Source organism: Rhinolophus ferrumequinum, chromosome X (assembly GCF_004115265.2).
Source record: "Rhinolophus ferrumequinum isolate MPI-CBG mRhiFer1 chromosome X, mRhiFer1_v1.p, whole genome shotgun sequence".
Taxonomy (NCBI): domain Eukaryota; kingdom Metazoa; phylum Chordata; class Mammalia; order Chiroptera; family Rhinolophidae; genus Rhinolophus; species Rhinolophus ferrumequinum.
Genome location: NC_046284.1, coordinates 39,553,090 through 39,576,309, shown reverse-complemented (window position 1 = coordinate 39,576,309; position 23,220 = coordinate 39,553,090). Strand labels below are relative to the sequence as shown.

At 36.1% G+C, this 23,220-nt stretch overlaps 1 protein-coding gene across 2 annotated transcripts in view; it reads left to right on the top strand.

The window, feature by feature from the left end:
- Positions 1-3,536: 3,536 nt before the first annotated feature.
- The window catches only part of SLC6A14 (solute carrier family 6 member 14), a 77,434-nt gene continuing 57,750 nt past the window's right edge, over positions 3,537-23,220 (top strand). Inside the window, exons 1-6 of one of the 2 annotated variants that reach the window (XM_033118443.1) lie at positions 3,537-3,714; positions 4,780-4,945; positions 8,343-8,474; positions 10,279-10,440; positions 11,226-11,364; positions 12,524-12,656. In XM_033118443.1, coding sequence (XP_032974334.1) covers positions 3,667-3,714; positions 4,780-4,945; positions 8,343-8,474; positions 10,279-10,440; positions 11,226-11,364; positions 12,524-12,656 — 780 coding nt within the window. In that variant the 5' untranslated portion in view covers positions 3,537-3,666. The remainder of the gene's footprint in view (positions 3,715-4,779; positions 4,946-8,342; positions 8,475-10,278; positions 10,441-11,225; positions 11,365-12,523; positions 12,657-23,220) is intronic. The other variant, XM_033118516.1, reaches the window with a different exon arrangement.

Below are 23,220 nucleotides of genomic sequence, written 5' to 3'. Positions count from 1 at the left end.
ATGTCATCCTTTAGTATGATGTAGGAAAGTAGTATCTGTTTTCTCAGTCCATCTACTAGCTGATGTAGCTAGAGAATCACTCATTACCTCTCATCGGGCAGCAAGGAAATCGATGTGATTGTCTTTCCTAAGTAAGTCTTGCTAACTAGAATTGAAGAAAACTTTTTAAGAAGTAATTAAATAATGTTTTGACTCTGGGTGGAGTCTCATATTTTAATAAAGTGGTTAATGTCTGAAACTATAAACTCTAAAGGAATATTTCATACACATCATTTACTATGATAGGAAATATATACATACAGAGGGTGCCAAAAATGTATACACATTTTAAGAAAGGAAAACCATATTAAAATGGTAATACTCAATATATACCAATGACAAAAGATGAATACAAGTCACATTTGACTTCTGCAATTACAGGAGATGCTCAAAGTGATTACCATCAGCGTTCAGACACTTCTGATTACGGCGAAATACTGCCTGAGCAACGTTGACCAAAGTGTCCATTTATATACCTTTTTTTTGGCACCCCTGGTATATGTATACTTCCTATAGATACACTAATGGAGTTCCTTCTCTTAGACTTTCAGCTGGTGAGTTTAGTAGGGTTCTTTCAAGAGAAGGCTAGAAAACAGTATGGTTGCTAAATAAGGCATTGGGTTTGTGAGATTGTTCAAATGCTTTCACAGTGGTGCAAAATTTTCAAATCCAAATAGCTAAAAGAAAGCTTTATGTAATGAGTCCCCTTTACTTTCAGTGGCTAAAAACAAAATTGAAGGAGCTTTCATGGATAATGATATAAATTTAACTTTAGTAAGAAGGGAAAAGAATGTGGGGTACACCTGTTGGATCAATTTTTATTTTAACTTTCTCCTGGACAAAAATCACAGTTATGAACTGATTTTTAGTTTTTGGTGACTTATTACTAAATAAATCTTCAAATTGCTATCAATGTTTTCTTTTTCTTTTTTTATAAGCTGAGCAGATTCATGGCTGTGGTGCACGTGTCCTAGAAGAGATGACCCATAGTTAAAACTCCAGTATTTCACAACTCAGTGCATCGAGGTCATTAACTATAATACTGAGGTGTTTTTTTTTTTTTCACAACTGGAGTATTCTGTGTCATCCTCAAGTTAAAAATTACTTTACTATTGCCTATTAGGCCATGGCTAAACCTGGATTTCAAAGCACATGAATGTCCACACTTTCTCTCTCCAGCCTTATTTGTTAGTATCCCACCAATTAACAGAGTCTTCTCATGTTCTCCCACACCATGTTCATTCATACCCCTGTGAGTAAGTTAATGTAGGTCCCTCTGTCTTGTGTCCACTCAATTTCTGCATTTTTCAAGTCCCAAATAAATAAAAAGTTCACAAACACAATTGTTCCGCAGTTAATAAGTCAGACCCTAAAGAAGAGAAAAATATTCTCCTCATGTTTTATGATCTCTAGGGGATGGATTCTAGACCAGTTGACTTTCCCTTTTGTGATCAGAAAGTCATTCAACGGCCCTTCTGAGTGGAATTTTCTAATAAGCATTTACTGAGTGCCTATTCTGTGTCAGATTTTGTGCTAAGTGTTGGGAATACAGGAATGATTAAAACAGTTGCCCTGCACTCAGAAACCTTGCAGTCTAGAAGACTGTAAGCAAATAGTTTCACACAATGTAAAATGTGTATAGGGTAGCCTAAGATTATAGAGGAGAGGTGTCTAAACCCAGTCTGCAGTAATAGAGGTGCAACCATTGTGGAAAGTCCTGGAGGAAGTGACACCTAAGCAGAGTCTTAAAGGATGACTAGTAGTTAGCCAAATAAAGAGGGCAGGAATTTCCAGAAGTAGCATGAGCAAAGGCACAGAAGTGAGAAACAACATGTAGGTGGATGCATAGGGAAGGACACATAAGCTTAAGAGTTTGAGGCAAAGAATGACAAAAGATTACACGAAAAAGGTAGACAGGAGCCGTGTCATGAAAAACCACGTATAGCAATGGGAATAATATTTCTCCCAAACAAACAAGTAAACAAGAGTACATTCTCTAAAATACCTTCCATCTTAAATTTTATGCCTCTGATGCTCTAAAACCTCAAAGTTGCTAGAAATTTCCCTACTGTCTAATAGGCAAGGAACATTGCTGGTGGCTTCCTCTGTGTGCCATCAACACTTGCCTGACTATCCCCATAACCTATCCCTAAGATTCACATTCTCTTTCTATTCCCACAGTTACCACCTGTTTGCAGTGCTCCATGCAAACAGAACTTTGATATGGGACTTTGATAGTTTGGTGAATGCTATTAGATTTACCTTTCTGCTCATCCTTTTATAAAGAGGTTTCTTTATATGCCCTCTCTTCTATGTCCAAAATAATTCCTTCATTTTAGCCTTTAGTTCACACCAAAAGTATTTCATACTCATAGGCATGCGCGCGCACACACACACACACACACACACACACACCAGCTTGTGCTATGTTCAAGGCAAAGTTAGATGAAAGTTCTTGATACCTTCTCCTTACTACCTTCTCACTTCCCTCTTAGACTTTCCTCTGCCTTACCTGCCCAGGTTCCTCAGGGCATATTTCTACTGCAAATGGAAAATTCACCTCGGAGAACAAAGGAACTGCACATGGAGTACAGAATTAGGCTCCCTACTGGTGCTTCTGTGTGCCCCGATTTGTACTGTGTTTCAGATAACTGCCACCATTTTTTGTCTGGACAGATGGCATTTAAATCCTTTTAGTTTTCCGATGAAAATGTGCTCCATCAATAAACAGCATTATAATAATTCTTTCCTCCCTGGCCAAGCTACGGCGCTTCCTCATAGTTTACTTTCTAAGCCCCAGCTTTCTTGCAAAGTGGACTCCTTTGTTAAGGTTAGAGTTTCCCATAAATCTGCTCAATAATTTGTTTTTGTTTGGCTTCTTTAAAATACTACACAAAGCAATACCTGTAAAGGGCAATGTCGTCCTGAAGGCTGAGAAAGGTGCCTGAGACACAGGTTCAAAGTTGTTCTTTTCAGGCAGAGCCAGCTGAGTAATTGTATCTCAGTTGGCTGCCTTTCAAAATGCCCAATTCAAGAGCTTTCCATCTGGGAGCAGCGTTCACCCCAGGGGACCACGTCCTTTCTAGTGAGGGGCAAAATTTTGAGAAGTCTCAGGGCCCAGGGTGGTATAGTCTGTTCAAGAAAATCTTAGGGAACAGAATGGGCCCTACCGACCGTGCCCTTCCCCCTTCCAGCACCAGTGGAGATTAGCACTTGGCTCTAGGACAGAGACCAGACTAAGTAAGGAGGCTAGGAGGAAGCAGGGAACCCGGGAAAGGAGGGGAGATTGCGAAGGCACCTGCAGGGCTTTGAGTCAAAGGCTGTCAGTCATCTGGCTCAGGCTGCTCCGCTCTCTCACAGCCCAGCCCTTTCCTGGGGCTAAGGCAGGGGATTGCTACATGCCAGCTTACCTGGGGAAAAACCAGAGCCTCACTTTGGTCTCTTCCGATAATTGACACGACAGGTTGCCCAGGAGGGGGAGGAGAGAGCTTCCCTTCATAAATGGTCCCACCCCTGGGCAAGGTGGCTCATTCTGGCAGGCAGCAACGGGGGAGTGTGCACCTGCCGCCAGTCAAGCTCAACCAGACTGGGAGGCAAGGCGGAGCGAGCAGAGGGAGTGAGTGAACTATGGACAAGTTGAAATGCCCGAGCTTCTTCAAGTGCAGAGGGAAAGAGGTAGGGGTGTGGGAACTGCGGAGGTGTGGGGGGCTGGGAAGGAAAAATTTAAGGGGATGCCATTCTCAGTTTTTGCTTTCTGTAGCTATTACTTCTTCACGTTTCTGTTTAATTGCCTTCAAGTGTGCCTGAGATGTCCCCATTGAATAGAGGAAAAATAGAACAGCTCTTACTCTGGTAGCTAGAAGATAGGGTCACCACATCTTCTGTCTTGAGTGTGCCCAGAAAATCCTGTTTACTGTACCTCTTCAAAATATGTCCATATGCTGGAGGGAAATGAGAAAATACACTGTCCTTATCCAACCTGAGGAACCCTCCATAACTCAGAGGAGCTAACACTGTTGGGAGATAACCCCTCTCCTCTGAAGTAGAAAGAGTTGCTCCATCTGGTGGGACAGGATAATTTGTCTCTGTATATTATTTTGTGGCTTTCAGGAAAGCACTTCAAGATAGTGAGAGAAGTTAAACTTTCCTTAACTCCAAACATCCAAAACTGTTAGCCTATATAAAGAAGTCTATGAACTTTTTTTGTGGCCCTCTCTCTCTCTCTCTCTCTCTCTCTCTCTCTCTCTCTCTCTCTCTCTCTCTCTTTCTCCACACACACACACACACACACACACCTACACCTCCTTCTATCTTTTCTTTTAGTGGAAGCTATCGTTGATCCTTCTTCTCAAAGATCTCCTACAATCTCAAGAGTGTTGATTTTACCTAATTCATCTTTAATACTTTAGTGTTTTAAACTTTATTTGTCCAACTTCATTTGCCCTTCATGCTGGGTGCTATATGTAACCTTTCCACCAAAATTTGGATGATCTCACTGGAAGAAGTAGTAAAAATATTCACCTACAGAGCTTTTTTCATTTCAAGGGGTAAATGTTGTAATGTAAAAGCAGCCATTAGCAGAAGTCTCCCCAACCTTGGGTAATGTTACTTTTGGCTATGGTTTTCAGAGTTCATTCTCTCTCTGCCTCTCTCACTGTTACTCTATGGATTAGTGAAATTATGCTTCTATGGAATTTTTAATAGTAGAAAGACAACCTGTTGATATTTTTCCTCCTCCAGAAAGTGACAGCTTCATCTGAGAATTTCCATGTTGGTGAAAATGATGAGAATCAGGACCGTGGTAACTGGTCCAAAAAATCGGATTATCTTCTATCTATGGTTGGATATGCAGTGGGATTGGGGAATGTGTGGAGATTCCCATATTTGACCTACAACAATGGCGGAGGTATGTGCCCCCACACACACACACATACTTCTTTCCCCTCCAGTTTTTAGTGAGGTGCTGTATGGCCTCTGAGGATATTTTAAGAATTTAGGAAATGTACATTATGTTTTCAATTAGTGGAAGGCTGGGAAACAAGCATACTGCATTCATTATTAGACTATGAGTTGCTAGCTCTTGTTACAAAGCTGGCTTTACTAAATCCTCAGATATAAATTGACAAAAGTTGTATATTTAGCACTTCTGAGTTTCTGATTTGAGATCTTGTGTAATCTTCAACTACGACTTACTCTTCTTAATGTATACATTCCTATGATAATCTGTTCAGGCTTCAGTAGTGTTTTGCTTAACTTATAGAGGAATCTAAGCAATAGACAGGAAATTCTAGTGCTAATAAAGAGCTCAAATAAATTGTGTAAATAGAGCAAGTCATTGCATAGTGGAAATTTAAGTGTGGAAGAAGTTGATTAAAAAGTAATTATTGTTACATGTATCCCGAATTGAATTGACTATGTAGAACATATTTCTGAAATGCAATAGAATTTAGTTCAAGCCAAGGTGTTTAATTTTTGCTAAATAATACTGTGTATACCCCAGAAATCATTAAGGAAGACTTAATTAGATCAGGAGAATAAAATAACTCTGAGATAACACACAAAAGGATACAGAATGAATTGCACAATTCTCTCGCAATGTTGAAACAACTTTTCCACTTACACCATATTTTGTTTACTTGTAATTACAGGTTCTCCTAGAAGTGTAGAGGTGACATGCCCTTATATTTCATAATTGGGTACCAGTGAAACTGTGTCACTATAATTATTTGTCTTGGTACAATAGGATTTTGTGTGGTGATATTTCAATCTTATATTCCTTGTTAATTGGTTGCATTAAAAGATTCATACTGTCTTTCAGAGACTTAAGAAAGGAGCTCTGTTTATCAAACACTTCAAGTGTTGGTGGCAAAAAATTCCCTTATCTAGAGCCTAAGTCATTTGGCTATGGGTTTTGTGTAAATTTAAGTTGCAAAATGAGTCAGAAATCACAATATTTTGGGTGTGCATGTCCTAAGGTCCAGTGTAATGAAAAGAAGCATTCAAACTTCTTTCCAGCCTCTTGTATTCAGGTTTAGAATAAGAAATTCCATGTGATTTGACATCAGACATAGGCCCAGGAGTTGCCATACATTTCCAGGAACTGTATTAAACTAGGTGTAATAGAGGATTTTTAAACATGGCCAAAACAAAACAGTATTATTTTTTATACCCTATTATTTCTTTCACCATTTTCTCTAAAAATTAATATATCATATCGGCTCTCAATTTTTAAAGATCACATTATTTGGGTAATGGATGATCTAGGCTATCTCAATTGCTTCTTTCTCTCTTGTCCAAGGGTAGAAGATGAACATGAAATTCAAATTTGTCAAATGTTAATAGATCTGCGTTTAAAAATACAGTCAGGTTTCATAGGATGGCCACGGGCTTGAAAATTAATCTGGGGAACGTAATTTGGTGGTTACCAGAAGGTAAAGGGGTTGGGGGGTGGGGGATGAGGGTGAGGGGGATCAAATGTATGGTGATGGAAGGGGAGCTGACTCTGGGTGGTGAACACACAGTGTGATTTATGGATGATGTGATACAGAATTGCACACCTGAAATCTATGTAATTTTACTAACAATTGTCACCCCAATAAATTAAAAATAAAAAAAAATACAGTCAGGTTTAAAAAATTATTGCTAAAATCTGGAATAATTTTTATCCGTAGATTCTTTTTAACAGTTTATGAAAGAGAAGTATCATACTACCGTAGGGTCTAGGCCAACAGTATTACCAATTTGTGACCACTGTGGTGTATTAACAATTTACCAATATAGTTGTTATTACTAATGAAATAATATAATGGGTGAAAAACCATATATGACACTGAGGAAAATAATTGTTTATTTTTTCCAAAAACCCTATTTACATTGGATTAGTAAGCTTTTGATAATTGTAATATTTAAACAGGGATATTTTGTATTACTTTTTCTTCATATTTATTATTAACAGGACTTAAATTTCTATTACTCATAACAATGATGGTATGTATATTGAAACATCTGTAGAAACACTATGTTCTAATGATTAGCGACTTGTATATAACAAGTACTTTATTGTCTCATTATTTTTAGCAAAATATATTCAGAGGGTTGGGAAAAATATAATTCCCAGGTATGATGTTATAATATCATAATATGTAAAACACATGAGGAAAAATGTAATATGGATAAATAAAATGTACATAATGCAAAAGCACATTTTTGTACACTAATCCCCACAGTTTCTTATTGAATTTTGTTAAGACTTCTAGAATACTTGACCAAAGCATTTAATATTCTGGCCCTGCTTCTACCTACAATCTGGTAACATTTCTAATGAGCAATGTTATGCCCCAAAAGTGGGCAGGAAAAAAGATAAAATAATAAAAGTTTTTTTAAAAAAATAAAAAAGGGGCCTGTATAATCTAAATTAAGATAATTAGTTCTTATAAAATTGAAATTTTATTGAATGCATCTCAAAAGTTCAGGTTCTTCTAACAAAAACAATAAATCTGTTATTAACATTGAGTGAAAGCTTCATAACTATTTGGAGAATAATGACCTTAACTGCAATGATTTCCTTAACTGCAATGAAACTCTGAACCACATTTAGCCTTTGCATCCTGTCTTAAAAACAGACCATTTATTTTTAAAGGAAAAAGGAGGGAAACTAACTTTGAACATATACTGTATGCCTGACATATTGCCAAATATTTTCACTTAGTCTCTGTAATTGAACCCTTACCACAAAGTAATGAGTTTGTACGTATTGTTCTCCTCATTGATGAAGAAGCCAAGGTTCAGAAGTTACATAAATTGCCCTAGGTCACATAACTAGTAAATGGTGGAGCCAGGATAGAAACCTCGGTCTATCTGGCTCATTCAATTCCTCTGGATTGCTTTTTATAGGCTTTTGTTTTTAATAATCACAACAACCTCATTGCATAACACTGCCACTCCTCATAGTTTCACTCAACGTTCTTTTGTTGAAACATTGATGAGATGCCATAGGAACTTAACTCTTGTTTTTATCAAGCAGCCTGTGGTTAAAGTGGTTTCATTAAACATCGTTTCACTTAAAATCACAGAACCTATCAATGATGTTATGTGACAACTTCCTATACTAGCATTCCTGTTTCATAGATGAAGAATCCAAGGTTTAGAGAATCAATGACTTTCTCACAGAAAGTAGTAAATTTGGGGCCTAAACCCAGTACTCCCTCCACTATGTGAGAATGCTTTCAAAATGTTATACTGGTTGTCAAAGTGCCATGAAGGTTTTGGGATATCAGTGCTTTGGTTCTTTTTGCATTTTCTAGGTGCCTTCTTGATACCTTATGCGATTATGCTAGCACTGGCTGGTTTACCTTTGTTCTTCCTAGAGTGTTCCCTGGGACAATTTGCTAGCTTAGGTCCAGTTTCAGTTTGGAGGATTCTTCCATTGTTTCAAGGTTGGTATTAAAATGTTTTCCTTATTGTTCTTATTGGTCTATTCATGCATATAGCTGTCCTCACTATGTGAAAGAAAAGTGTTTAAAATTTGGACAGATTAAAAGCAAAGAAGCATACATTGTTTTGTTTTGTTTTGGGTTTTTTTTTTTTGGCATATTTGCCACTGTAGAATTTAAAAACCAAGTGTTAATTTTTATTGCTGTTTATCTCAGTCTGCAGGTATGGAAGAGGTAAGGAAGGATATTAGAGAGGATTGTAAGAGTGTCATTCCCTTTCTATTTTCACCTTTTAAATTCTCTTGGCACATGGTCCTGTTGTGCATTAACTTCATGGCTCTGGCTTTTTTCTGCTTCATGTGCAGTCCTTGTCTTCTTGCTTTTGCATATCTTTTACAATGCCTCATTCAGAAAAGTTGAAAAGCAGGTCACAATTTTTTTTTGGATTCTCCTAATAGAATAGGACACTGGTAAAGTTTTTAAAAATGCCTTGATATTAAACCTCAAACAGTTTTTCTGTCTGAAGATTAGATCTCATTTTGGTATGTGCTAGCTGCTGAAAACTATTTGTAAAAGCCTCAATGGAACATCAAAAATAAATTTGTAGTGATGTGAATAGAATATTGTGCTGGAATATTAAGGAAGCTACCTCAAAAGCCAGTCTTAAGCATAGGAATTACATCCATTACGGTAAACTGCATTTTGAAACTACTGAGTTAAAGAAATTTTGGAAGTTTAAATTCAGATTGTTACTGAGTTATTGAATTTTCCTTACATGTACAGTACTTGTAGAAATGCTGTACACTATTCTTTCAGGACATTAATTCATAGGCATTATCTTCTACTTGTCAAAATGTTGGTTTATAGATGAAGATGTATTGGTCAGTGAGTCAATACGATATGAGTTATGAATAGTTTTCCTTCCTTCCTTATTTTTTTTTTAAGATTTTATTGGGGAAGGGAACAGAACTTTATTGGGGAACAGTGTGTAGTTCCAGGACTTTTTTCCAAGTCAAGTTGTTGTCCTTTCAGTCTTAATTGTGGAGGGTGCCGTTCAGGTTCAACTTGTCCTTTCAGTCTTAGTTGTGGAGGGTGCAGCTTAGCTCCAGGTCCAGTTGCCGTTGCTAGTTGCAGGGGGACACAGCCCACCATCCCTTGCGGGAGTCGAACAGGCAACCTTGTGATTGAGAGGATGTGCTCCAACAAACTGAGCCATCCGGGAGCTCAGCAGCAGCTCAGCAGCAGCTCGGCTCAAAGTGCCGTGTTCAATCTTAGTCGTAGGGGGCACTGCCCACCATCCCTTGAGGGACTCGAGGAGTTAAACCAGCAACCTTATGGTTGAGAGCCCACTGGCCCATGTGGGAATCCAACCAGCAGGCTTCGGAGTTAGGAGCACGGCGCTCCAACCGTCTGAGCCACCGGGCCGGCCCCCCTTCCTTCCTTTTTTAAAGAATAGTACCGACTCTGACAAGAATTTATAGAATTAATAATACAGAGCAATGGACATGGGTTTTCCTTATGTGAATTTGATCAATCAATACAGATCTTCTGCCCTTGATCTTAGTACCTTTTTCTAATCAACTAAAAAACTGTCTCAGAAAACCAGTCATAAAAATAATTTTAAATTTGAGAAGAAAGCTAGACAGACAGTAGTACTGCTTCCCCAGCCCCCAAAAAGAAAAAAGTTGTTTGAAACAGACTTCTCATTTCAAAATAGATTTTGTGGAAGTTAAGATGCAGCTTTTTTATGAGTTAGCAAAGTAAATTTTATTTGTTAGTATTTTATTTTAACTTCTCTCTTTTTCAGGTGTGGGAATTACAATGGTCCTGATATCCATTTTTGTGACCATATATTACAACGTCATAATTGCCTATAGTCTTTACTACATGTTTGCTTCTTTTCAAAGTGAACTACCGTGGAAAAATTGTTCTTATTGGGCAGATAAAAACTGTAGCAGATCACCTATAGGTAAAAATTCATTTATTTATTTTTAAAAATATTGTTGACTCTGCTTCATTCTTTTATTGTTTCTAATAAGCTTAAATCATTTTCTAACCAACTTAGGAGCAGTTTTAAGCAAGCTGTAGGTTATTGAAACCAGAATAAAGCACGTACAACCTGAAAATAGATTAATACAATGTTAATTTCTGAGGGCAGCCAGTAAGTCCTAACCTCTACTAGGAGTACTCTCAGGTCTAAGTCATGGGCAGGAGAGAAGGAAGACAATGGGAAAGTAATGAAGAGAGAAAAGCACTGTCCATGATAGTGGTAATGTGTTTCAGGAGACAGTGAGTGTTACCCATGCATTTGTTGCTAATCTTTGGGACACTGTAGCATCAATATTGTAGACTATTAACACTAGGACTGCTTATGTATATCATAGGATAAAGTGATAAAGATTGAATGCTTCTCAGGAATTTAAAGATGTCATTTTTCACATAAGTTAAATAAGTCCACATACTGAAAGTTCCTTAGGGCACTAGGTCCCAACTGAAAAGATTGTTACTTTATAGCTTTTATTACTATAAATATATTCATAGTTTAAAAGGGCAAATATTTTCATACTCACCCCCAGATTAGTAATAGAGAACATTTACAATGCTGAATGTACATGGCTTATTCCATTTGTACAATTTCTGCTCCACCTTTACCAAGTAACAATTTAGGCAGTACTTTAAATATTTTACCATTAAAAAGTACTCTTGTAAAACTAAGTATGTGTCTGTGTGTGCATTCTTTTGCATAATTTTTAGTAACTCACTGTAATGTGGGTACCAGAATAGAGGCGATCATCCAAGTGAATAAAAGCTGGGTAGATGCCAACCATTTAACCTGCATCAATGGAAGTGAAGTTTATCAGCCAGGGCAGCTTCCCAGTGAACAATATTGGAAGTAAGTATCCTAGACAATCTACTTCTTAAACAGATGTTACTAAAACACTTTCATAATTAACAATAAAATATTAATCAGCTCTTTTCTTAAATCACATAAGTAGAAAAAAAGGGAATTGAAGCAATTTCTACTCTATTTGACTCAAATGTTTACCTATCCTGTGTGAGTAGTAGTAATCTACAAAATTAGTTCATAGTCAACAAATTGTCATTTATAAATTAGCTATTTAAATGGGTACAACACTGTCAGTAATGATTTATTTAGCACTCATTAACTATTAAGTTAAGGCATTGCTTTGAAGAAAAATTATTCCAATTTTAGACGATAATTTGCATGTTCTAATAATAAACAATAGGGTGATGAGTAATTTTGGGGTAAAATTGCTATTTAAGGCTGCAATTCTTCATTATTCATTTGCTTACAATTGTCACTATATAGCAGGAAGAGATATTTTGGGTTATATTTACTTTTATTAATTTTAAATGTTCTCTCTTTATTTTCTTTACTGTACACCTACCTTTTACCCTAACCTAACTTCCTTGACTGTTGCTGTAATGAGCTCTTCCTCATGTACATGTTAATACTCTGCTGTGATCCTTTTAAAATTTGGAGCTCGAAATGTTCCAAACACCAAGCTAAGAATTAAAATTCTAGATCTGTGCATGCCCCTAGTGGAAATCATAGAATTTTACAGAAAGTCTTTGAGAAAGGCATAAATAATGGGACCATTTAGTTATGATGATAAATACAAGTAGAATGAATAAGAAAATATTTTAATACAATTTAAAATGTTTTCTTTGCCATTTTAACTTGAGAAAAAACTGTAACAAGTAAAATGAAATAATGTGACACAAGGTTATTTTTTTTTTTTACATAAAGGAGCTTTGAAATATTAGGGAAAACACATAACTAAAGGAATCAGTGGCTCTTTTTTTCTAGGGTTTGAAACTTTGAATTGGCTGCAATTAAGCCTGAAGGTCAGTGCCTGGCTTTTCATTGAGTTATTTTTGCCTCTCCATACAAAAGTATCAATAAAAGGCTGTCATGACATTGGTGTATTAATAAGATAAAATACTCATCCAGAAGCTTTCTCCTGGATGAAATTCAATGTATTAAGACAAGTGATTCTGTGTTCATAAACGAGCTTGTGTGTTTTCAGCAAAGTGGCACTCCAACGCTCAAGTGGAATGGATGAGACTGGAGAAATTGTGTGGTATTTGGCTCTTTGTCTTCTTCTGGCTTGGCTCATAGTTGGTGCAGCACTATTTAAAGGAATCAAGTCTTCTGGCAAGGTAACTTGGAAAACACATTAGATAGTGATGGAGCTGTTTTCCAATTTTATTATAGTTCAATGTAAAGCATTATCGAATTCATATTTTTTCATATAATGGGAACATTCAAATATGTAAAAGCGTTATAAGTAAGCAACCTAGTTCTAAGAAAATAGTTAAGATCACTGCTATTGTCAAAATAAAACAAAACAAACACAAACTAGTACTAAAGTTGTGCAATTACTCAAAACTTGGACGCTTCTAGCTGATACAGTATTCTGAGACTTGCAAGTATATTTTAAAATTTTTGGTATATAAATAAGCATCTATATAAATAAGCATCTTGAATGGAATTATATATTGCAATGTGTGGTTTTAAAAGTCTAGATCCTCGTTATACAGGGTAATAATTTCAAGATTCCCCTAGTTGGAGGGAGATTGAAAAAAGTAAACTGTAATCATTCTCTGAAAGTTTGCTAAAATGGGCTCAGAGCCCTCTCTCTCAGCAAAGAGTCCTCTACTGAAAAACATTATATTTCCCCACTTCATTGTTTTTTAAACTTTAAGAAAGCATCATGGCAATTTCAAAGAATAACATGAAATTTTCTCTGTGAGCAGTTGTACAGTACCCAGAAAAGTGAATGTTTACATGTTTGTAACTACAGAGTGAAATTTCCTTAAAGATGGGAGATAGAAATAACTGTGGATAGTATCTTTGTATTTCGGGTACAATATCTAGCACATTCAGTTAATGTTAAGATGTGATAAAACATGCTGTTAAATCATAGAAATACTGTGAATATCATAGTCAGTGGAAACTTTTTAAAATAATGTTTCAATTGCACATTTTTGAAACCCTCGGTTCCTTTTTGATGTTAATATTGAAAGTATCCATTAAAGGCCACTTACACAGGCAATTAATTTTTAATGGTCTCTGGATGACTTGTTTAAATCATCTCCTTGGGCGTATTATCAAACATAGGCATCTATGAATCAGAGAAATCCACAATAATGAAAAGCCAGCCTCAAAGACAACCTGCTCATCTGGAACCATGTGTTATTTAGGACACAAGCAGTGCACTTGCACGTGTGCTATCAAATTGTCTTATTGGTAACTTTACGAATACTATTAGGTTGATGCAAAAGTAATTGTGGTTTTTGCAATTATTTTTAACTTTTTAAACCACAATTACCTTTGCAACAACCTAATAATAGGAAATGTCCAGCATTCTCTTCAATCAGCTTTCCCGGGATTTGGACATCTACCAGTAGATTATATTCCTTCTGTTTGGGGATTGAGTATATACTAACCATTGCCGAGTTTAAAATCATTTTCTTTCCCCCCTCAATGCAGTAATTTACCAATGGGTGATATTCAGACATTTATAAGGATATATTTTGGAAAAAAATACTACATCTGGATTACAAGTTATCACTCCACATATATTAATGTATTTATAACATGAACCGGGAAATATTGTTTCATACATCAGAGTTTTCAGGTCAAATAAAAAGAAAGCAGTCACATTTATCAAATATTTTTCAGATCCTACAAGCATCAGGCAATTCTTTCTTTGCTATTTAGCTGCAGACACCCTAGCCATCTCTCTGGAATAGGATTATTTACTAAATTTCCTAACAGCAGATCATTCCTGGAGTGATTCCCATGAGACATTCTTTTAATGTCTAGCTAGTTTATATCTGTTTATATTAAACATTTCTATATTAATATTCAAAACAGATTTGTTCGTAGTGCATATTTTGTTTATTGTTCATCCTTGACATGTTTTTTTTTTTTTTTCCTTTCATCATCCTATATTTGAACCTCTTTTCCCTCTTCTACCATGCCCCTCCCCAAAACTCTCTGGTAATCACCAAACTGTAGTCTGTGTCTATGAGTTTTTGTTTCTTTGTCTGTCTTGTTCCTTTGTTGTTTTCAGTTTTATATGACACATATGAGTGAAGTCATATGGTTCTTCACTTTTTCTGCCTGACTTATTTTGCTTAGCATGATAATCTCAAGATGCATCCAAGTTGTCGCAAATGGCATTGTTGCATCTTTTCTTATGGCCGAGTAACATTCCATTGTGTATATATACTGCATCTTCTTTATCCACTCATCTATCGAAGGACACTTTGATTGTTTACATGTCTTAGCCACTGTGACTAATGCTGCAATGAACATAGGGGTACATATATTTTATGGATAAATGTTTTCGGACTTTTTGGGGTAGATACCCAGAAGAGGGATTGCTGGGTCATATAGTAATTCTATTGTTAATTTTTTGAGGAACCTCCATACTGTTTTCCGTAGTGGCTGTACCAAATTACATTCCCACCTGCAGAATATGAGAGTTCCTTTTTCTCCAAAGCCTCTCCAACACTTATTATTTGTCATGTTGATGATAGCCATTCCAAGAGGAGTGAGGTGGTATCTCTGTGGTTTTGATTTGCATTTCCCGAGCAGCTAGTAAGAGGAGCCTTTTATCATATATCTGTTGGCCTTTTGTATGTCTTCTTGGGAGAAGTGTCTGTTCCAGTCCTCTGCTGATTTTTTAATGGATTGTTTGTTTTTTGTTGTTGAGTTCTGTGAGTTCTTTATATATTTTGGATGTTAGCCCCTTTCTGGGGGTGTTGTTTGCAAATATCTTTTCCCATTTGGCTGGTTGCCTCTTTGTTTTGTTGATGGTTTCTTTTGCTGTGGAGAAGCTTTTAAGTTTGATATAGTACAATTCATTTATTTTAGCTTTTACTTCCCTTGCCTTTGGAGTCAAATCCATAAAATGTTCTTTGAACCCAGTTCCATAAGTTTAGTAACTATGCTTTCTTCTATGCAATTTACTGTTTCAGGTCTTATGTTTAGGTTTTTAATCCATTTTGAGTTATTTTTGGTATACGGTGACAGCAGTCTAGTTTCATTCTTTTGCATGTGGCTTTCCGATTTTCCCAACACCATTTATTGAACAGGCTTTCTTTTCTCCATTGTATGGTTTTGGTTACTTTGTTGAAAATTATCTGCCTATATATATGTGGGTTTATTTCTGGCTTCTCAATTCTCCTTCGTTGGTCTTTGTGTCTGTTTTTTTGCAAATACCATGCTATTCTGATTATTGTCACTTTGTAGTATACATTGAAGTCAGGGAGTGTAATACATCCAGCCTTGTTGTTTTCTTAGGATTGTTTTGGGTCTTGGGGTCTTTTATGATTCTACACAAATCTAATGTTTGTTCTATTTCTTTAAAAAATGCCATTGGGGTTTTGCAATAAATATATATATAGCTTTGGGTTACATGGCCATTTTAACTATGTTGATTCTTTCATTCCATGAACGTGGAATTTCTTTCCATTTCTTTGTCTTGTTCAATTTCTTTTAATAATGTCTTATAGTTTTCAGTGTATAGGTCCTTCACATTTTTGGTTGAGTTTATTGCTAGGTATTTTATTCTTTCATTGGCAATTGCAAACATAATTGTTTTGTTTTTGTTTCCTTTTCTGATATTTCAATGTTAATATATAGGAATGCAATGGATTTTTGTACATTGATTTTGTATCCTGCAACTTTACTGTATTTGTTTATTGTTTCTAAAAGTTTTTGTGCAGTCTTTAAAGTTTCTATGTAAAGAATCATGTCATTGGCAAAAAGTGACAACTTAACTTCTTCATTCCCAATTTGGATGCCTTTTATTTCTTTCTTTTGCCTGATTGCTCTGGCTAGGACTTCCAATATGATCTTGAATAACAGTGGTGATAAGGGGACATTTCTGTCTTGTTCCTGATTTTAAGGGAAGTGCTTTCAGTTTTTGACCATTAAGTTTTTTGTTTTTTTTAAATTTATTGGGGTGACAATTGTTAGTAAACTTACATAGATTTCAGGTGTACAATTCTGCATTACATCATCTATGAATCCCATTGTGTGTTCTCCACCCGGAGTCAGTTCTCCTTCCATCACCATATATTTGATCCCCCTTACCCTCATTTCCCACCCTCCACCCCCCTTATCCTCTGGTAACCACTAAACTATTGTCCGTGCCTAGGAGTTCTTGTTTCTCATTTGTTTGTCTTGTTCTTTTGTTGTTTTTGATTTATATACCACATATCAGTGAAATCATATGGTTCTCTGCTTTTTCTTTCTGACTTATTTCGCTTAGCATTATACTCTCAAGATCCATCGATGTTGTCACAAATGTTCCTATATCATCTTTTCTTACCGCCGAATAATATTCCATTGTGTATATATACCACAACTTCTTTATCCACTCATCTATCGAAGGACATTTTGGTTGTTTCCATGTCTTGGCCACCGTAAACAAAGCTGCAATGAACATTGGAGCACACGTGTCTTTATGTGTAGATGTTTTCAGATTTTTTGGGTAGATACCCAGGAAAGGGATTGCAGGGTCACATGGTAATTCTATTCGTAATTTTTTGAGGAACCTCCACACTGCCTTCCATAATGGCTGCACCAGTCTGTATTCCCACCAACAGTGTATGAGGGTTCCTTTTTCTCCACAGCCTCTCCAACACTTGTTCCTATTTGTCTTGTTGATGATAGCCATTCTGACTGGGTGAGGTGATATCTCATTGTGGTTTTTATTTGCATTTCTCTGATGATTAGTGATGTTGAGCATTTTTTCATATGTCTCTTTGCCATTTGTATGTCCTCTTTGGAGAAATGTCTCTTCAGGTCCTCTGCCCATTTTTCACTTGGGTTGTTTGATTTTTGTTGTTGAGTTTCATGAGTTCCTTGTATGTTTTGGATATTAGCCCCTTATCAGAAGCACTGTTTGCAAAAATCTTCTCCCATTCAGTTGGTTGCCTCTTTATTTTGTCAATGGTTTCTTTTGCTGTGCAGATGCTTTTAAGTTTCATATAGTCCCATTCATTTATTTTAGCTTTTACTTCCATTGCCTTTGGAATCAAATTCATAAAATGCTCTTTGAACCCAAGGTCCATAAGTTTAGTACCTATGTGTTCTTCTATGCAGTTTATTGTGTCAGGTCTTATGCTTAAGTCTTTGATCCATTTTGAATTAATTTTGGTACATGGTGACAGATAGCAGTCCAGTTTCATTCTTTTGCACGTGGCCTTCCAATTCTCCCAGCACGATTTATTGAAGAGGCTGTCTTTCCTCCATTGTATGTTTTTAGCTTCTTTGTCAAAAATTATCTGTCCATATTTATGTGGTTTTATTTCTGGGTTCTCAATTCTATTCCATTGGTCTATGTGTCTGTTTTTCTGCCAATACCATGCTGTTTTGTTTATTGTTGTCCTGTAGTACAAGCTAAAGTCAGGGAGTGTGATACCTCCAGTATTGTTCTTTTTTCTTAAAATTGCTTTGGCTATTCAGGGTCTTTTGTGGTTCCAAACAAATCTGATGATTTTTTGTTCTATTTCTTTAAAAAATGCCATTGGGATTTTGATGGGGATTGCATTAAATGTGTATATTGCTTTGGGTAATATGGCCATTTTAACTATGTTGATTCTTCCAATCCATGAGCAGGGAATTTCTTTCCATTTCTTTGTGTCTTCTTCAATTTCTTTCAAAAATGTCTTATAGTTTTTAGCATATAGGTCCTTCATATCCTTGGTTAAGTTTATTGCTAGGTATTTTATTCTTTTTGTTGCAATTGCAAAAAGAATTGTTTTTTGTATTTCTTTTTCTGAGATTTCATTGTTAGTATATAGGAATGCAATGGACTTTTGTACATTGATTTTGTAGCCAGCAACTTTACTGTATTCGTTGATTGTTTCTAATAGCTTTTTGGTGGAGTCTTTAGGGTTTTCTATAGATAGCATCATGTCATCTGCAAAGAGTGATAATTTAACTTCTTCATTCCCAATGTGGATTCCTTTTATTTCTTTCTCTTGTCTGATTGCTCTGGCAAGGACTTCCAACACTGTGTTGAAAAGCAGAGGTGATAGGGGACAGCCCTGTCTTGTTCCTGAATGTAGAGCAAAGGGCTTCAGTTTTTCACCATTAATTATGAAATTAGCTGAGGGCTTGTCATATATGGCCTTTATTATGTTAAGGTATTTTCCTTCTATACCTATTTTATTAAGTGTTTTAATCATAAATTCACCATTAAGTTTGACATGAGCTGAGGATGTTCCATATATGGTCTTTATTATATTGAAGTACTTTCCTTCTTTATGTATTTTATTAAGTGTTTTAATCATAAATGTATGTTGTATCTTGTCAAATGCTTTTTCTATATCTATTGATATGATCATATGATATTTATCATTCATTTTGTTTATGTGGTGTATCACATTGATTGATTTGTGTATGTTGAATAATCCTTTTATTCCTGGAATGAACCCCACTTGATCATATGTATATTTTTAACATGTTTCTGTATTGGATTTGCTAGTATTTTGTTTAGGATTTTTGCATCTACATTCATCAGAGATATTGGTCTGTAGTTTTCTTTTTGTATGTGTGTTATCCTTATCAGGTTTTGGTATCAAAGTAATGTCGACCTCATAAAATGACTTAGGAAGTTTTGTCTCTTCTTCATATTTTTGGAAGAGTTTGAAGACAGGTATTAAATCCTCTTTGAAAGTTTGGTAGAATCACTAGTGAAGCCATCTAGCCCTGGACTTTTGACTTTAGGGAGGTTTTGGATGATTGTTTCAATTTTCTTACAGATGATCAGATTATTTAGATTTTTCAATTCTTTGTGATTTAGTCTAGGAAGGTTTTATATTTGTCCATTTCTTCTAGATTATTGAATTTGGTAGCATATGGTCCTTTATAGTATCCTTGTATGATCCTTTGTAGTTCTGTGGCATCCATGATAACTTCCCCTCTTTCATTTCTGATTATGTTAATTAGTGTCTTCTCTCTTTTTATCTTAGTGAGCCTAGCCAAGGGTTTGTCAATTTTGTTAAGCTTTTCTAAGGACAAGCTCTTTTTCACATTAATTTTTTCAATTGTCTTTTTGTTCTCTATTTCATTTAATTCTGCTCTAATTTTATTATTTTCCTCCTTCTGCTGACCTTAGGTTTAGTTTGTTCTTCTTTCTCTAGTTCTTTAAGATGTAATGTTAGGTTGTTTATTTCGGATTTTTCTTGTTTCTTGAGCTAGTCCTGTAATGATATAAATTTTCCTCTTAATATAACTTTCACAGTATCCCAATGATTTTGATCAATGTATTTTTATTCTCATTTGTTTCTATGAATCTTTTGATCTCTCTTTTTATTTCTTCTTTGAGCCAGTCATTCTTTAGTAGTATGTTGTTTAATCTCCATGTATTTGTGGTTTTTCCATCTTTCTATTTGCAGTTGATCTCCAGTTTCAAAGCATTGTGGTCAGAGAATATGTTCGGTATGATTTCAATCTTCTTAAATTTTCTAAGGCTAGTTTTATGTCCCAACATATCGTCTATCATTAAGAATGTGGAAAAGAATGTATAGTCTGATGTTCTAGGATGAAAGGCTATTTGGTCTAATATGTCATTTAAGGATCACATTTTCTTAATGATTTCCTGTTTCAATGATCTATCCATAGCTGTCAACGGTGTAGTTAGGTCCCCTACTATAATTGTGTTTTTGTCCTTTTCTCCCTTTAGTTCTGTTAGTAGCTGTTTTATGTATTTTGGTGCTCCCTAATTGGGAGCATATACAGAGGGTGGCAAAAAAATGTATACACATTTTAAGAAAGGAAAAAACTGTATTAATTTTAATACTCAGTATGTACCAATAACAAAAAAATGAATACAAGTCACATTTGACTTCTGCAATTACAAGAGGCACTGAAAGTGGTTATTATCAGCATCCAGACACTTTTGATTTTGGTGAACTACTGCTTGAGAATAAATAACATCTCTTAAAATGTGTATACATTTTTTGTCACCCCCAGTATATTGATAAGTGTGTATCTTGTTGTTTTGTCCCATTTATCATTATGAAATATCCATTTTTGTTTCTTGTTACCTTTTTTTATCCTGAAGTGTGTTTTGACAGATAAAAGTATGGCTATACCCATTTTTCTCTGGATGCTATATGCTTGGATTATCATTTTCCACCTTTTCAGTTTGAGTCTATGTTTGTCCTTGTAGCTGAGAAGTGTCCCTTGGAGGCAACATATGATTGGGTTTTGTTTTTTGATCCAATCTTCTACCTTGTGCCTTTTATAGTGCATTCAGTCCATTTGAATGTAGGGTGATTATTGATATATGAGGATTTTTTATTGCCATTTTACCTTTTGTTTTCTGGTTGATTGATGTCTCCATTGTTTCTTTGCCTTTGTGCTTCTGTTATTTTAGTTTGGTGGTATTCTATGATTTTTTCCCTCCTTTTTTATGTTATTTGTTCTGGATTTTGTTTGCGTGGTTACCATTAAGTTCATGCAAAAGAAATTTTAATATATACAGTAGCCCTTTTCTTTTAGCATGCATCTTTCCTTCATTCCTCTTTAGAAATTCAGACCTTTACTCCCTCACCTTTTATGTTTTTGTTGTCACAGATTATCCCCATTTATGCTACGAATGCTTTTCTGATTTGCAGCAGGAAATTGTCTTTTTAAATTTTCTTTTGATGTTTTTATCTTTTTTTTCCTTTATGATATGTTTAAGTGTATTCTGTGTAGGGGTTGCCATTTCTTGCTTCTGTCTGTTAGTAATCTTACTCATAGTTCTGTATCCTCTTGTCGTTTTGTCTCAGAATAGTCTCCTTCAGTATTTCCTGTAATGCAGACTTTGTGGTGGAAAATTCCCTCAGCTTCTGTATATTTGGAAAGGTCCTTATTTTTCCTTCATATGTAAAGGATAAATTTGTGGGATATATTCTTCTTCGATCGTAATTTCTCTTTTTTGATATTTTGAATATTTGATTCTACTCCCTCCTGTCTTGTAGACTTTCTGCTGAATAGTCTGATGATAATTTAATAAGCTTTCCTTTGTAGGCTACAATCTTCTTTTCCCTGGTTCCCTTAAGAATTCTTTCTTTGTCATTATTTTTTTGACAGGTTCAACAAAATATGCCTTGGGAGAAGGCCTGTTAGGATAGAGGTAATTAGGTGTTCTGTTTGGTTTTTGGATTAGAGGATCCAGTTCTTTCCATAGTTTTTGGAAGTTCTCATTGACTATTAGTTTGAATATACTCTCTGTGCCCTTCTTCCTCTCTTCTCCTTCTGGTACAGCCATTATTCTTATATTGCTGTTTCTGATAGAGTCAGATAGTTTTTGTAAAGTTCTTTCATTTATTTTAACTCAAATCACTCTGTTCTTCTATTTGTGTCATTTCCAGATTTCTATCTTTGATATCACTAATTCTTTCCTCCATCTAGTCAGCTCTGTTTCTTAAGCTCACTTTTCATTTTCATCTTTTATTGACATCTTCAACTCCAGAATTTTTATTTGGTTATTTTAAAAAATTTAATTCTCGTTGGTATGTTCATTATGTTTGTTGATTTTATTTCTGAGTTCATTAAGCTGCCTATCTGAACTTTCTTGCATCTCATTGAGTTTTTCTGAGAACAGCAATCTTGAATTCTCTGTCACTTAAGTCACATATTTCCATGTCTTTAATTTTATTTTCTGGAGATTTTCTGTTTTTCTCCTGTGCTGCCTTGTTACCTTGGTTATTCATGGTAGTTGATGAATTCTCTTCTTGGGCAGCTATGGCAGTGGATTCTGCACCAGGTTGATATGAAGAAGTCATTCTTTTGCTTTCCAGTAGGTAGCACTGGAGCATTTTATTTTCACTTGCCCTGTTTTGACTTCTCATATGGTGGGAGATTTCCTGGACATGTCGGTTTCTCTTCTGTGTCCAGGTCACTCCAGTCTCAGGGCTCCACCCATGGGAGGACATGGTAGATGATGTGGTTCTGAGGCCATGTGAGCTCAGTGTTGCCTCAGAATCCAGATATAGAGCTGTGCACCTCAGCAGCCCTCTATGTCCCCACTGTGGTCAGCCATGAAAGGTGGGGGCTGGATTAGCTAGGAGAGGCAGCTGGTGTTTTTGTGGCTTTGTTCTCCTCTGAGTAATGGCAATTGCCAGACCACAGCTGCCTCACCTCTATAGCTCTTCCATTGTCATTGGAATTAGCCATAGTGTACGCCTGCCATTCAGGAACTGTCTTTTTAGTTCTCAGGGCTGCAGATATTCTGCTCTTTAATCCAACAGTGCTAGAGTTTTTTCTGGGGCCTGTTGCTAGTACTGGGAAGGTGGGGGGGAAGGAGTCGAGGTCTGGGAGGTTTAGGGGAGACAGCCAGGCTCTGTGGCTTTGTTTTCTGCCTGGCAGTGATGGCTGTTAGACCACGGTTGTCGCACTTCTGTATTCCATCTTTGCCCTGAGGTATCTGCCTAGATTTGGTTCTGCCATACTATATGCTGATTTCTCAAACACAATTGCTGGGGCCACAAAGAGTGCACCTGCCATCTCAACCCTTCCTTCTCCCAGGACCACATGGATCTCTGGGCTGCATCCCACAGCCCCAATATCTGCATTTCTCCCTTCCCTCTTCCCCTGTTCACTTTGATGTGCCCATCTTCATATGTATTGATGTGTGGATCTCTCAAATGTGTTTGTGTGTTGCGTAGGGAATCCTTTGTTGAATTATAGTTGTTCAACTTGTTGTAA